The sequence below is a fragment of the Polistes dominula genome, unplaced genomic scaffold (genome assembly GCF_049000335.1).
Source record: "Polistes dominula isolate Pdom_NZ unplaced genomic scaffold, Pdom_raw_medaka contig_24, whole genome shotgun sequence".
Taxonomy (NCBI): domain Eukaryota; kingdom Metazoa; phylum Arthropoda; class Insecta; order Hymenoptera; family Vespidae; genus Polistes; species Polistes dominula.
The window spans coordinates 1,882,489-1,894,562 of NW_028301150.1; the positions used below are offsets into that span (position 1 = coordinate 1,882,489).

Below are 12,074 nucleotides of genomic sequence, written 5' to 3' on the forward strand. Positions count from 1 at the left end.
AATATAATGATATATATATATATAATGTAAAAATTTTGTATCATCTGAATTTTCATCATATCATTTCAACGATGCTCTAATTATCATTTACCCGTTATATTGATTTACATAAAAAAAGAAATCATCATTTTCAAAGTAAGTCGTTTAAAATAAACCACGTGATGAATCATTATAATTGACTGTTAATTAAATTGTTGGCATCTGCAAGTGGTTTGAACAATATGAACAAAAAAAAATATATATATATATATTCACGTTAAACACCTGATGACAGTCTTTTACTATATAATGACATTCTTACTGGAGAAAATAAGAAGTTAAAATCTTTTGAAACTATGTAACCCCTTGCTTTACTGAAGATAGAAACGAGTTGAGGACATGCTCGGCCCAGTGGCATACAAAACTCTCGTCGAAGAAGAATATTTGCTTTTTTAGTCCTTCTTCTCTACTTTCCAACGTATTCGTGTGTGTATATATATGTCCATACGTAACCTAAGTTAGACCGGAAGTTGTGATCGGTTGTCGAGAAAAAGAAAAAGAAAAAGAGAGAGATACAAAAAAAAAAGAAGCAAGAAAAAGGTTTAAATCTGAAGTCACGATTGTTTCGATATTTCGTATAAGTCATCGGTACACTTGTGTTCAACCTGTTTGCAAGTATTTCTTGATTCGTCTCTGTCAAGAACACCTGTCGCACCTGTTAACGAATACGAAATCTCGATTTGAGATTTAAAATCAAATTACTTCTTCTTTATTATATTAGTCTTTAGATTATTTGAAAATGAAAAGAAAGAACAAAATATGAATAACCAAAAAAATATCATTCGAAGATTTCAATAATATGAAGAAAGAAAATAATTTGGATACACCTGTAGAAATAATTCCAGTTTTAATGGGAAATTCGTGTAGAAAGTAAAGATCCGAGAGTTAATTGGTGCTGAAGAAAAAAAAAAAAAAATAAAAAAATAAAATAAAGATTAAAAGAGAGTATATAAAAGTATTTACATACTTGCATTGAATTAATAAACAAATGTTTAGAGAGCGCAAGCAGCTAATCTTTCGTTTATTCAAATGAATGATTATTTCTATTTTTAAATACAACAATCTAGCGTAAATATTTAATCGCATCCGTTTACAAATCCGGTAATTGATGATATTTGAAATATTTATAATTTATAATTAATTTACTTTTATTCAAACATAAAAAAAAAAATAATAATAAATAAGATGTTTATTTGAATAAAATGAATCGTGAACAATACAAATATAATGAACCTAAATTATTAAGAGTTGGTTCGGAAAGTCGAAAGTTTCGTTTTTCTTTTATAAAAATGAAGATAATTTTTGCTTCGAGGTTAAACCTAAACCTTTCAAGTGGTCATAAATAGTTGAATTTGATAAAATTAACCTTTCATCGATCTCAAACGATCAGCAAAAAACGAAACGACATTTCGAACCATCGTGAGATATATCATCGCTAATTGACATTAATTCTTCTTATCACGATTGGATAACGTTGAGGGGAAAAAAATATTGAAAAGAAAAGAAAAAAAAAAAACGAGCAAAAACAAAACAACATATACGGAAGTATAATAAAAGCTATATAGCAATCTGAGTAAATCAAAATGAATAATATTACGTGCGAGATGCATTTTATCCATAGGATGCATTCACGCTCTGTATGGCGTAACACGAGCGTGCATTACCGGTCAAGACTAATTGCATTTGAGTTCCTCTATAAAAATGACTTTGCACGTTAACGTTCAGTTCTGTTCAAACATGCTACTGAAAATCTTCATTACTCTTTATCTACTAACATTTGGTATATTAATCGTCGAATGTCGTACTGATTACATCGATAAAAAATTAACGAAAGATGTTATTATCAATTGCAATCGAACATTGACTAATGACGAACAAATAGGTGTTACTACGATTTGTAATCAACGTGAAATGAAGAAAGTGCAAAATATGACGGATAACGACACGAGATTTTTTGATGGCAACGAAATGGATGAAGGTGAAACGTTTTGTTTCTGTTAAATAATACGTAGGTAAAAACATGTCGGAATAATAAGAACATTTTTTTCTTTTTTCTTTTTTTTTTTTTTAATATTCAGAATTGATCGATTTATTTGTATTATTTTTATATTTTTTTTTATTAGTTTGTACGTTTATTTATATTATATAATAATATTGTTATTATACAAAATATATATTATATATTATGAATATTATATATATATATATATAAAGTATAATAATTATAATTATGATTAAATATAGAAAAATATTATAATTGTAATTAAAATTTAAGTATAATAATTAATATAATATAAATATATATAATATATTATATTTTGTATAATTATAATATATATTCATATTGTATATTTTAATAATATTTTAGTAATTTAATTAAATTATTCGTATATAGTTAATTTGTTTTCTTTTCTTTTATTAATTTTTTTTTTATTAACAAAAATAACAAGAAAATATATCAAACATATTAATATAAATTCACATACTCGAGTATCAAAAATTAGATATTATCTTAATAGATAATGTTGTTTATTTTATTTGTTGTATATTGTTCTTTCGTATTGTTTGACGTAATTTTTCAAAAGGACGAAGAAAGAAGAACAACAAAGGTTATGGCAGAATATTATTGTACATGATTGGTGCTGCCAAAGTTGCAATACTTTACATAACTATACATGCTATAGCTACAATAGCTGCCAAAGCATTGATTGTTGCTAAAGTTGCATTAGCAGTTGCAACTGCTATTGCAATAAAAAGAGCATCTGGTAAGTGTTTTTTTTTGTTTTTTTATTAATGTTTATAAATTTATGATATCTTTTTTATTTATTATAAATATTAATTTTCATTTGACAGAACACAGTGACAAGATATCTTATGAAATAGTGAAACATCCTCATCATAGCTACATACAAACTCACAGTTCGAGTATCGATTATGATCATCATGGTGATTATGAAAGTGGATATGGTCATCGTAAACGACGACAAGTTTTTCGACGATAATTTTATTCTATCGTAAAGTAATTTCGTTTATTTAACATAATAAATAAATCAAAGAATAAAAAAAAGATTTAATTTAATAATTAACATTGGAAGTATTTTTTTTTTTTCAATGATCGTTAACACATTTCAATGTAATAAATTCGATAATAAATAACTAAATTCTAATCAATTAAATGATTTTTGTTACATTGTTTTTGCAATTATTAATATCGGTGCTTTTCTTTTTTTTTTTTTAATTTTGTCAATCTTTAAATACAGTGCATTGTTCAAATTGAAATTTCTAAATGTCATTTTAACATTTAGTATTTTTCTAACAACATTGGTAATGTCAAAAAACGAAAATTATTTGATTGATCGAAACATAAAAAGATTGTAAATCATGTTCAAAATTTTTCTTAATAAGATTTTAAATAATTTTAATATTTAGATTTAAGATTTAGTATTACTAAAATACAATTAATAAAATGAAATTACTTTTCGAATATAATCAATATAATATAATAATATTTCTAATTGTATTACTTGTATAATAATATTAATACAACCCACCATTTTAAAGTATAATTATTAATTATTAAAATATATATATGTAAGAATAAAAAAATCAATAATATCTACGATAGATTATATATATATATATATATTATTTATTATTAACAAATAATGTAAATATTAAAATCAATTGATATTCTATTAATTATCATAAAATATTGATATAATTAGTATAATTAATTAAATTGAATAAATACAAAACCTCTACATAGATGGAGACACATACACATACACAGAAAAAGAAAAGGGACGTAGGGGGACGAAGAGAGAGAGAGAGAGACAAATAATTAATTAAATTGATTATTCAAACATATAATTATTTATTTATTAAAGTGGGTGATAATAATTAATACAAATGATATACAAATTGATTAGTATCGTTTAACAAATGACATATTATCCAAATTCAGATTATTATCGATTGTATAATTGTTCTAAGTATCCGATTAGTAATTATCTTAATTAAAAACTGTTATTATCTTAATTAAATGTGTGTTATGGTATAACACTGCTTATATTCTTTTTATACTTCGTCAGAAAAGAAATGTAAGAAAATTAAAGAGCGGAAAAATTGTTGATACAAGAAATATAAAATATATTTTTCATCGGTATAAATTTATAAACGAATAATAACTGCATATATATTTGTCTTTAATATAATCACATATAAATAAATAATACTTAAAAATATTGTAATAATAAAAAATATAGAAAATATTTTATATATTTAATTTATAGATTATATGTTTTATATTGAATTAATGGTAGAAATATTTATAACATTTTCTAAAAAAAAAACAAAGAAAACCCAAAATTATAGTTCATCAAGAAAAATAAAACCACGTACGATTTCTCTTCCATTTTATTATTTGTGACTGTGTTTGTGTGTGTGTGTGAAAAACTTAATATATAAGACATTTTTAAATGAGGTATTGGTTAATTAAATCATAAATACATGTTACAAATAAATAAATAAATAAATAAATAAATAATTAAATACATAATTGCACTAACCACTATCAAATATTTACAAATGAAATTCTTATGCTTGATTAAAAATATTTCAAAAAAAAAACAAAAAAAAAATACAAATAAATACGTAATCATAATTATTTAAAAAAACGAGAGTAATTTTGTTGTTAACATAAACGTGCCGATATAAAAAAAAAAAAAAGAAAAAAGAAAGAAAAACGATAAAAATTGAAATCAAAGAATATTTGAATAACAAAAAATTGTCCGCGTTAGATAATTTCAAGTTGATGGAATTCCATCCATAGCTCGTTGCCAGCCACCACCGTAACCACCACCATAACCACCATGATGTTCCGAGGCTGTTGCGTATATCACCTCGTGACCACCTCCCCCGCTTGATACTAATTTTTTCAAGCCAATTATTGCGCTCAAAACCAACGCTATTTTAGCAGTCAACAATGCGGTACCGGCAAGAAACGCAATTTTTCCGTAAGCCAGTTGTGCCAACATTCCTAAAAAAACAAAAACAACAAAACACAAAAATTTGATTGAATTTGAAGGAATTTTTATCAATTTTTTTGTTTATAAAAATTCAAAGATTAAATTAATTTAATTAATCATCTTACCTGCCATAGCTAAACCCATCATCATCAATCCACCATTTCTATTACCTTTCCTTCTTCTACCTGTGTATAAACAAAAAAGAAATATTATTTTCACTAATCGATTTGATTTTTTCAAAATAAAAAAGAAACATTGATGATTGATACATTTATGATATTTATCATAAATGAAACAAAATGATTGTTAATACCTTCAAAGGTGTTTCCAGGTATTGTCAAACGTAAACTCCTCGACGACAAATATTCGTGAAATTTATTATCCAATTGTTCATCCAAACTACCATTATTAAAAACATTCTTCAATCCTCTGCTACTTCTAGCCGTAGACGTTGGATCCTTCTCGATCGATACAAAATCATTCAAAACGTAAACCGAATCATCGTCAATCGCGGTATCCAATATATCCAATGCTCTTCTTTTCAAACAATCGAAAGTATTTTTTTCATTGGTACACTTTTCGAATAATTTGGTATAATCATTTGTTCCTAAAACGAATTGACTAATACCAATGAAATAAAATACAAAAATAATTAAACGAACGTTACGATTCTTCTTCATTTTTGTTTTTTTTTTTTTAGTTTTGTTTTCCAAAAAATTACACTTCAAGAGAAAAAAAGAAATCAATCACGATCTAATATTAATTAACGAACTATTTATTTCATTAACTCTTTTATTATCTATCTACACGAACAAAAATAATACGTTCCTTCGTTCTCGATAACGTGAACTAATCTACGAGATTGTTGAACGGTCTTGGTCTTATATATAACCAAGACTTGAATGTAAATTTTCTTTTTCTCTCCTACCCGTAATAACAACACATATACATTAACTAACAACACATATACAAATACACACAAACATAAATCCTTTTTTACGAATCGTTGTACACGATCCACGCGCTGTTTAACGCCTCGCCCGTCTACGGGAGGAAAACCCCTTGAAGCAGAGCGATCTCTCTAGTACAGCCCCGTAAATAAGTATCCCTCCGACCTTCTTACCAAACCAAGCCTTAAAACTTTCCGGAAGAGTACGGCAATTCCTACGTTAACGTCGATTTATCAATCTATCTATCTCTCTCTCTCTCTCTCTGTCTGTCTTCTTTCTCTTTCTTTTTCTCTTTCTATATTTTTATTTCTTTTTTTTTTTTTTTTTTTTTTTAATAGATAAATGTTTTAAGTAGAACTTTTTTTTCACTTTGTACACATAATAGGATAAAATAAATCTTCATGTTTTTTATTCGATTAATTTCACTATCAACTTATTTTATTTTATTTTATTTATTAATTTTGATTAAAAAAAATAAAATGATTTGTACAGTATTTGTAAATTAATTTTTTTTTACTATGAATATTAAATTGTTTAAAAAATAAGACTTCGTGGGTACATTTTTATTTAATTAATTTTGATAGAAAGAAAAAAATGATTTGTACAGTATTTGTAAATTAATTTTTTTTATATATATATGAATAATTAATTGTTTAAAAAATAAGACTTCGTGGGTACATTTTTATATAATTAATTTTGATAAAAATAAAAAAATGATTCGTACAGTATTTGTAAATTAATTTTTTTTTAACTATGAATATTAAATTGTTTAAAAAATAGGACTACGTGGGTACTTATTTTTTTGTTTTGTTTTCAAAAAGACTAAAATAATAATAATAATATTAATAATATATATTTTAATAAAAAAAAAAAATGGGTTAGGTATATCGTATGTATAACTGGGTTAAATTATTATACTCTTTTTTTCTTTTCTTTTTTTTTTTTTTTTTTTATTGTCGTTTACTATCATTTTAACGAGAACTTTCTTCATAGTTTTATAGGCCAATCCATAATTTTCCATAACAAAATAATATATAATAAATATATATCTTTTCTTTTTTTTTTTTTTTTAATTTCGTATTACATCAATGGGTATAATTTTTTAAATGTTTAATATGAAAAAAAAAAAAAGAAAAGAGTAATACAAACAATTTGAATAAATCTGTTTTTTTTTTCTTTTCATTTGTAATATTTGTAATATTACACATTTTTTTAAATTTTCAATTTTATTTAGGTTTTAACCCCGTACTACTCCATAACCATCATAGTTTTTATATTTCTAATCGTATTTTCGAATCTTTGAGTTAATGTTAATTCATTACCGACACCAATTATTCGCCGTAACGTTCTACATTCTTGATAAAAAACCATAAGCAAGCAATTATACACACTTGTATTATTTTATTTGATAACTATACCATACATCGTCTATCCGGAATTCCTATTAAACTATTATTATAAATTATAATAATTATATGTTGTACGATTAACGACTAGTTCCTTTTTTTTATGTTTTTTCTTTTTTTCTACATTTAACTTGTAACTTTATCAATTAACTTTAATTATATATCCTTAACTTTTGTTTACTCAGTTAAAATATTCAATTCGTTCGACCTAAGAAAACAAAAATCATGCATATTCGTATAAACAAAAGATTTTTTTATTTCGACAAAAGTTAACAATTAAGTTTGTTTTCAATGATTTTTAAAAAGAATCAACATTGTCTTAGAATGATTGATTTTTATCATTGACTGTTCATTTATTAATATATTTTTTTTTTTTTTTATTAAAAATATCACGTGTTTCGTGCGAACTATGTTAAAAGCTTTAAGATTGGTTTTCGTAATGGTATGTTCGTCGTTTTTTTTTTCTACCAAAAAGAAAAGAAAACAAACGTTTCCGGGAGATAATTCAATTCTGTAATTTCCTGCCAAAAAAAAAATAGGTGGTACTGTTAGATGACCGAAAGAATGGGACGAAGTAATAACGAAAGGAAACTAAATGTTTCCTGCAAGTGAAAATGCAAAAGGATATCTTCAATGAGATCCTTCTTCCTTCTTCCTGTTTACCAATGAAAAAAAAAAAAATAAATAAATCAATAAAAAAACCTAGAAACCGTTATGAAAATATTTGTGATTAATTTTGATTTCATAAAACAAAATTATGTCATACGTTTTCCCATGTAATTAAATAAATGTAATTAATTTTATTTCCTATGGGGGTGATAGTAAAATATTAATTTTTATAAGTAAGAATTATTATTGAAACAATAAATATTTTTATTATATTTTATATTATTATTTTTATTATAATTATTTTATTAAAATAAGTAGTATCATCTTGTTTGTAACTTTAAGACAAAAAAGAATTGTTGTAATTATTTAATAATATAATTATTATTATATATTCTTATTATATAATATTATTATATAATGCTATATAATTATATAATATAAATGTTATAATTATTTAATAATATAAAATATATATAATATGTATATATGTTAAAATACGTAATATCATCTTGTTTGTAACGTTTGGAGAAAATGAATGTTTAAACGGTACTACGATAAAAAAATATAAGCTCTCTCCTATCACACATATATATATATATATATATATTTGCGCAAAAATAAGAGCACGGGTTAAAACAGTTACCCACTTATCTAAGTCCATTATGCGCAAACATTACTGAGCAACGATCGGTAGCTATGCGATACAAACGTTCGTTTACTTGTGCAGTCAAACAGCAAATATACTACATACTGCATTCCTTCCATCTCATAAAATGAACACCGTTTTCATCATCATCATCATCATCATCATCATCATTATTATCATCAGACTTACCTAAAAGAATTTAAAAAAGAAAAAAAAATAAATCTGCAAGTAAAATCTGATCAACTTTTAGCTGTCCAAGCAAAATTTTTACTAGTCCTGGTACTTTGATCGGTTTTATCAACGTTATCATAAACATCGATAACTTCTCTGACAACGTGTCGATCGTATGGTGTAAATTCAACATTAGAAGCTGTTGGTACGCGATATGGTCTATATTGAAAATTAGGATGATGATGATGATGATTATAATGATCGTAAAAATGTCCACCAGAATTAATTTGACCATCCTCGTAAGGATGATCGTATCCATTAAATCCATACAAAATGGACGGATTATGAACAGGTTGCGTATTGTAAATTGAATTCCAACCTAATAAACCACTTATTAGGAATGCCACCTTTATCAATAGCAAAATCTTTTTCGAAACTATTAACAGCAATCCAAAGATTATTGGTATGAGGGACACAAGATTGAACTTGAACCCCATGAGGAAAGGTAACAGGTGTCTGGTCAATATCCTTCCTGTAAAAGTAATAAAACTCGTTTGTGTAAGATGGTACGTAAAACTCGATGGCCTTGACCGTGCTGCCTGCTACAGGTAATTCTCGAAAGCAGGTGTACAACTTAGCCGAGACACAAACCCACGAAAATAAAATGTCAAAAGGGTTCGTGTCCGTACTGAAATATTTTGTAAAAGTTAATAGAACAACGAGTTACAGTATATTTTAATCGTGCAAATTTATCCTGTATTATTAGAAATTAAATTTTTAAAAAATCTAATCACTTTTGGTGTGCTATAAAATATATTTTTCAAAGTTAAATCTAAGGATAGAATATTTTAATTTAATTTACAAATATTTGTATTGTATTTTTCGAATTAAACCCCCCCCAAAAATGTAATCACTTTGATATATAGTTTTTTTTTTTTTTTTTTTTAAGACATTAGGAAAATTGATGTCTTCAATAATATTACAAAAAAAATGAAATTCATTTATTTCATCGATAAAAAAAAAAAATCATCGATAAAATATATATACGACGAATGATGAATAATAAAGAAGTAACCCGATGATCTAAAAAGTCGAACACACTTGTAATGCTAACTGCATCATTCGTACCAACCTGTTCCGGATTGTTTGTCGAGGTAAGAAGGTGATGGCATATCGTCCAATACAAATTCTAAAATCCCGTTTGCATTAATCATCGGACCTACGCGCATCCTTAATCCCGGATACAAATGATCCAAGTTCCATTTCATGTTTCTACGTTCGATCAATCTGATGGCTGCTTTTATAACATTATGAAAATGATTCGGATCGTAATCGTGTTCGAATAATTCTCGGCCGTAACCATCGGCTCTCTCCAAATGAAAATTTCCAAAATTGAGCTCGTCCTGTTCGTTGAACGATTGAATTACACTCAATGTGGCACGATTTGCACACTCTAAGATACCGTATTCTTTATTGGTAAGACACGTGCCGAAAGCATCATTGAAATTCAACGAATTCTCCTTGGTATCCTCCGAATGTTCTTTTGGTTCCATGATAACCGTGATTCCCGTTGACACGAGAACGAATAAATAAAGATTACGAAAATGATTCTTCATACTTTTAACTTCGTTTCTTTAATCTTGTTGTTTTTCTCTCTCTCTCTCTCTCTCTCTTTCTCTATCAGTTATTATTCAGAGAGAAAGTAGCAACAGATGATATTAGAAACGTATTGAAAAGACAACGAAAGTTTTTCTTCTATACGAAGAAGAAATGAGAACGAGAGAATTATACGATACAATAATAATAATAATAATGATGATAATAATTATAATGATAATAAAAAGTTTCTTACACAGTCAATAATTGTACAATGTCTCGCGTATTATCCGATATGTAGGCTAATTTCGTTGTTAAACGTACGAAATACACAGATATTAACTCAACTAGTAAATTCGTTTGACCATAATTCTCAATAAAAGAATAATAATAGTAATAATAATAATAATAATAAACTCTCGATATTTATTAAAAAAAAAAAAAATCAATGAAAATTTGTCGTCGTAGTCTCATAGAATACTGTCGATTTAACGAGTATCTTCACCGAGATATATAGTCTACGAAAAAATGGGGAGGGGAAACAAAAAGGGGTGTTTCTCATAAGACAGAACAATCGGTTTCACTTGGTAGATTCTCAAAGTAAGCGAAAGTATAATAAGAGGTTCATTCGTTTGTTTGTTAATTCGTTCGACCAAGTTTTGTTGTTGCATGCCTCAGATACACCGGATGCACCCAGGAAATAGAGGTGCATTTTATTTCGAAGATGAATAACAAGAATACGGACGATCTCGTTACTTTGTCAAGCGAGTGAAAAGTACAAAAAAATTAAAAAAAAAAAAAAAAAAAAAAAAAGGATAGGACAATGATCAATTAATTCATCTGAAATAATTATAATAAATAATATATATTTTAATTTAAAATTGTAATTTATTTTGTTTTTAAGGTAATAAGGGTGGATGGGAAGAAGTAACAAGTGAAATGAAATGATAATAAAAACGTTCGTAATTGTTCTTAGTATAAAATAACAATTTATTTATAAATAATTAGATAAAAGAGAGAGAGAGTGAAAGAGTGAAAGATGAGAGTGAAAGAGAGAGAAAGAGAAAAAATTACACATGACAATTAATCGATACATACGATTATGTATCGATTTTATATAAATAATTATTCATTAAATTAAAACTGGTGAAGTTGTGAAGTTGTTTTGCGTAAGTATTGACTGTAACTGAGTAAAACTGCATTAGACGAAGTTATAAAATGAAAAGTACGAATAGCCTCATTATTTTATCATCTTCCTCAAAAGCAGTTGAATTTACTCATGAATGATGATACTTCGCGCAACGAAATGACAAATGGCAAATGCCATTTTATTTCCTAAACAAATGATATTAAAGTTCAGGTTTCTCGAAATCATTTGAATCATCCTATTGTCCAACGTTATTGTCCATTTATCTCTCTTTCCTTTCTTTTTCTTTTTATCATTTAACGTTTCAAGTGATCTCGAGGACACTTATCGAAGTAATAACCCTAAATTGTTAAAGATGATATTATTATTTGTCATACCAATTTTTTTAAACGATGAAATTTTGATATTTTTCTTTCGTGAACGTAATCGGTTGTCTAATGTCGAATAAATAAAATAAAAAGAAAAAGAATGTCAAGTAGGAAA

General features: G+C 26.0%; 3 protein-coding genes across 3 annotated transcripts; 1 reads left to right on the forward strand and 2 right to left on the reverse strand.

Annotated features, from left to right (window-relative positions):
• The first annotated feature begins 1,728 nt into the window (after positions 1–1,728).
• LOC107064735 (uncharacterized) lies at positions 1,729–3,282 on the forward strand. The gene is made up of 3 exons (XM_015317745.2): positions 1,729–2,017; positions 2,625–2,804; positions 2,893–3,282. Exons 1-3 carry the CDS (start codon positions 1,741–1,743, stop codon positions 3,039–3,041), a joined length of 606 nt encoding a protein of 201 aa, XP_015173231.1. The 5' UTR covers positions 1,729–1,740; the 3' UTR covers positions 3,042–3,282.
• Positions 3,283–4,844: 1,562 nt separating this feature from the next.
• On the reverse strand, positions 4,845–7,441 carry Osi10b (DUF1676 domain-containing protein Osi10b). Its single transcript, XM_015317746.2, has 4 exons — positions 7,435–7,441; positions 5,380–5,673; positions 5,192–5,251; positions 4,845–5,077 (listed from the first exon to the last, which is right to left on the reverse strand). The coding sequence occupies exons 1-4, from the start codon at positions 7,439–7,441 to the stop codon at positions 4,845–4,847; spliced, it is 594 nt and encodes a 197-aa protein (XP_015173232.2).
• Positions 7,442–8,916: 1,475 nt separating this feature from the next.
• Positions 8,917–10,464, reverse strand: LOC107064737 (DUF1676 domain-containing protein Osi10b). The gene is made up of 2 exons (XM_015317747.2): positions 9,981–10,464; positions 8,917–9,380 (listed from the first exon to the last, which is right to left on the reverse strand). Exons 1-2 carry the CDS (start codon positions 10,462–10,464, stop codon positions 8,917–8,919), a joined length of 948 nt encoding a protein of 315 aa, XP_015173233.2.
• Between the last annotated feature and the right edge of the window lie 1,610 nt (positions 10,465–12,074).

What these genes read in the sequence shown, in the direction of transcription:
- Osi10b (XM_015317746.2), bottom strand. An exon ending in ACCTGGAAACACCTTTGAAG is followed by an intron (nt 5,252 to 5,379) that starts GTATTAACAATC and finishes GTTTATACACAG; the next exon opens with GTAGAAGAAGGAAAGGTAAT. An exon ending in GATGGGTTTAGCTATGGCAG is followed by an intron (nt 5,078 to 5,191) that starts GTAAGATGATTA and finishes TTGTTTTTTTAG; the next exon opens with GAATGTTGGCACAACTGGCT.
- LOC107064735 (XM_015317745.2), top strand. Translation starts at nt 1,741, where the DNA reads ATGACTTTGCACGTTAACGTTCAGTTCTGTTCAAACATGCTACTGAAA. An exon ending in TGGCAACGAAATGGATGAAG is followed by an intron (nt 2,018 to 2,624) that starts GTGAAACGTTTT and finishes ATTTTTCAAAAG; the next exon opens with GACGAAGAAAGAAGAACAAC. An exon ending in TGCAATAAAAAGAGCATCTG is followed by an intron (nt 2,805 to 2,892) that starts GTAAGTGTTTTT and finishes TTCATTTGACAG; the next exon opens with AACACAGTGACAAGATATCT.
- LOC107064737 (XM_015317747.2), bottom strand. Translation starts at nt 10,464, where the DNA reads ATGAAGAATCATTTTCGTAATCTTTATTTATTCGTTCTCGTGTCAACG. An exon ending in CGACAAACAATCCGGAACAG is followed by an intron (nt 9,381 to 9,980) that starts GTTGGTACGAAT and finishes TTACTTTTACAG; the next exon opens with GAAGGATATTGACCAGACAC.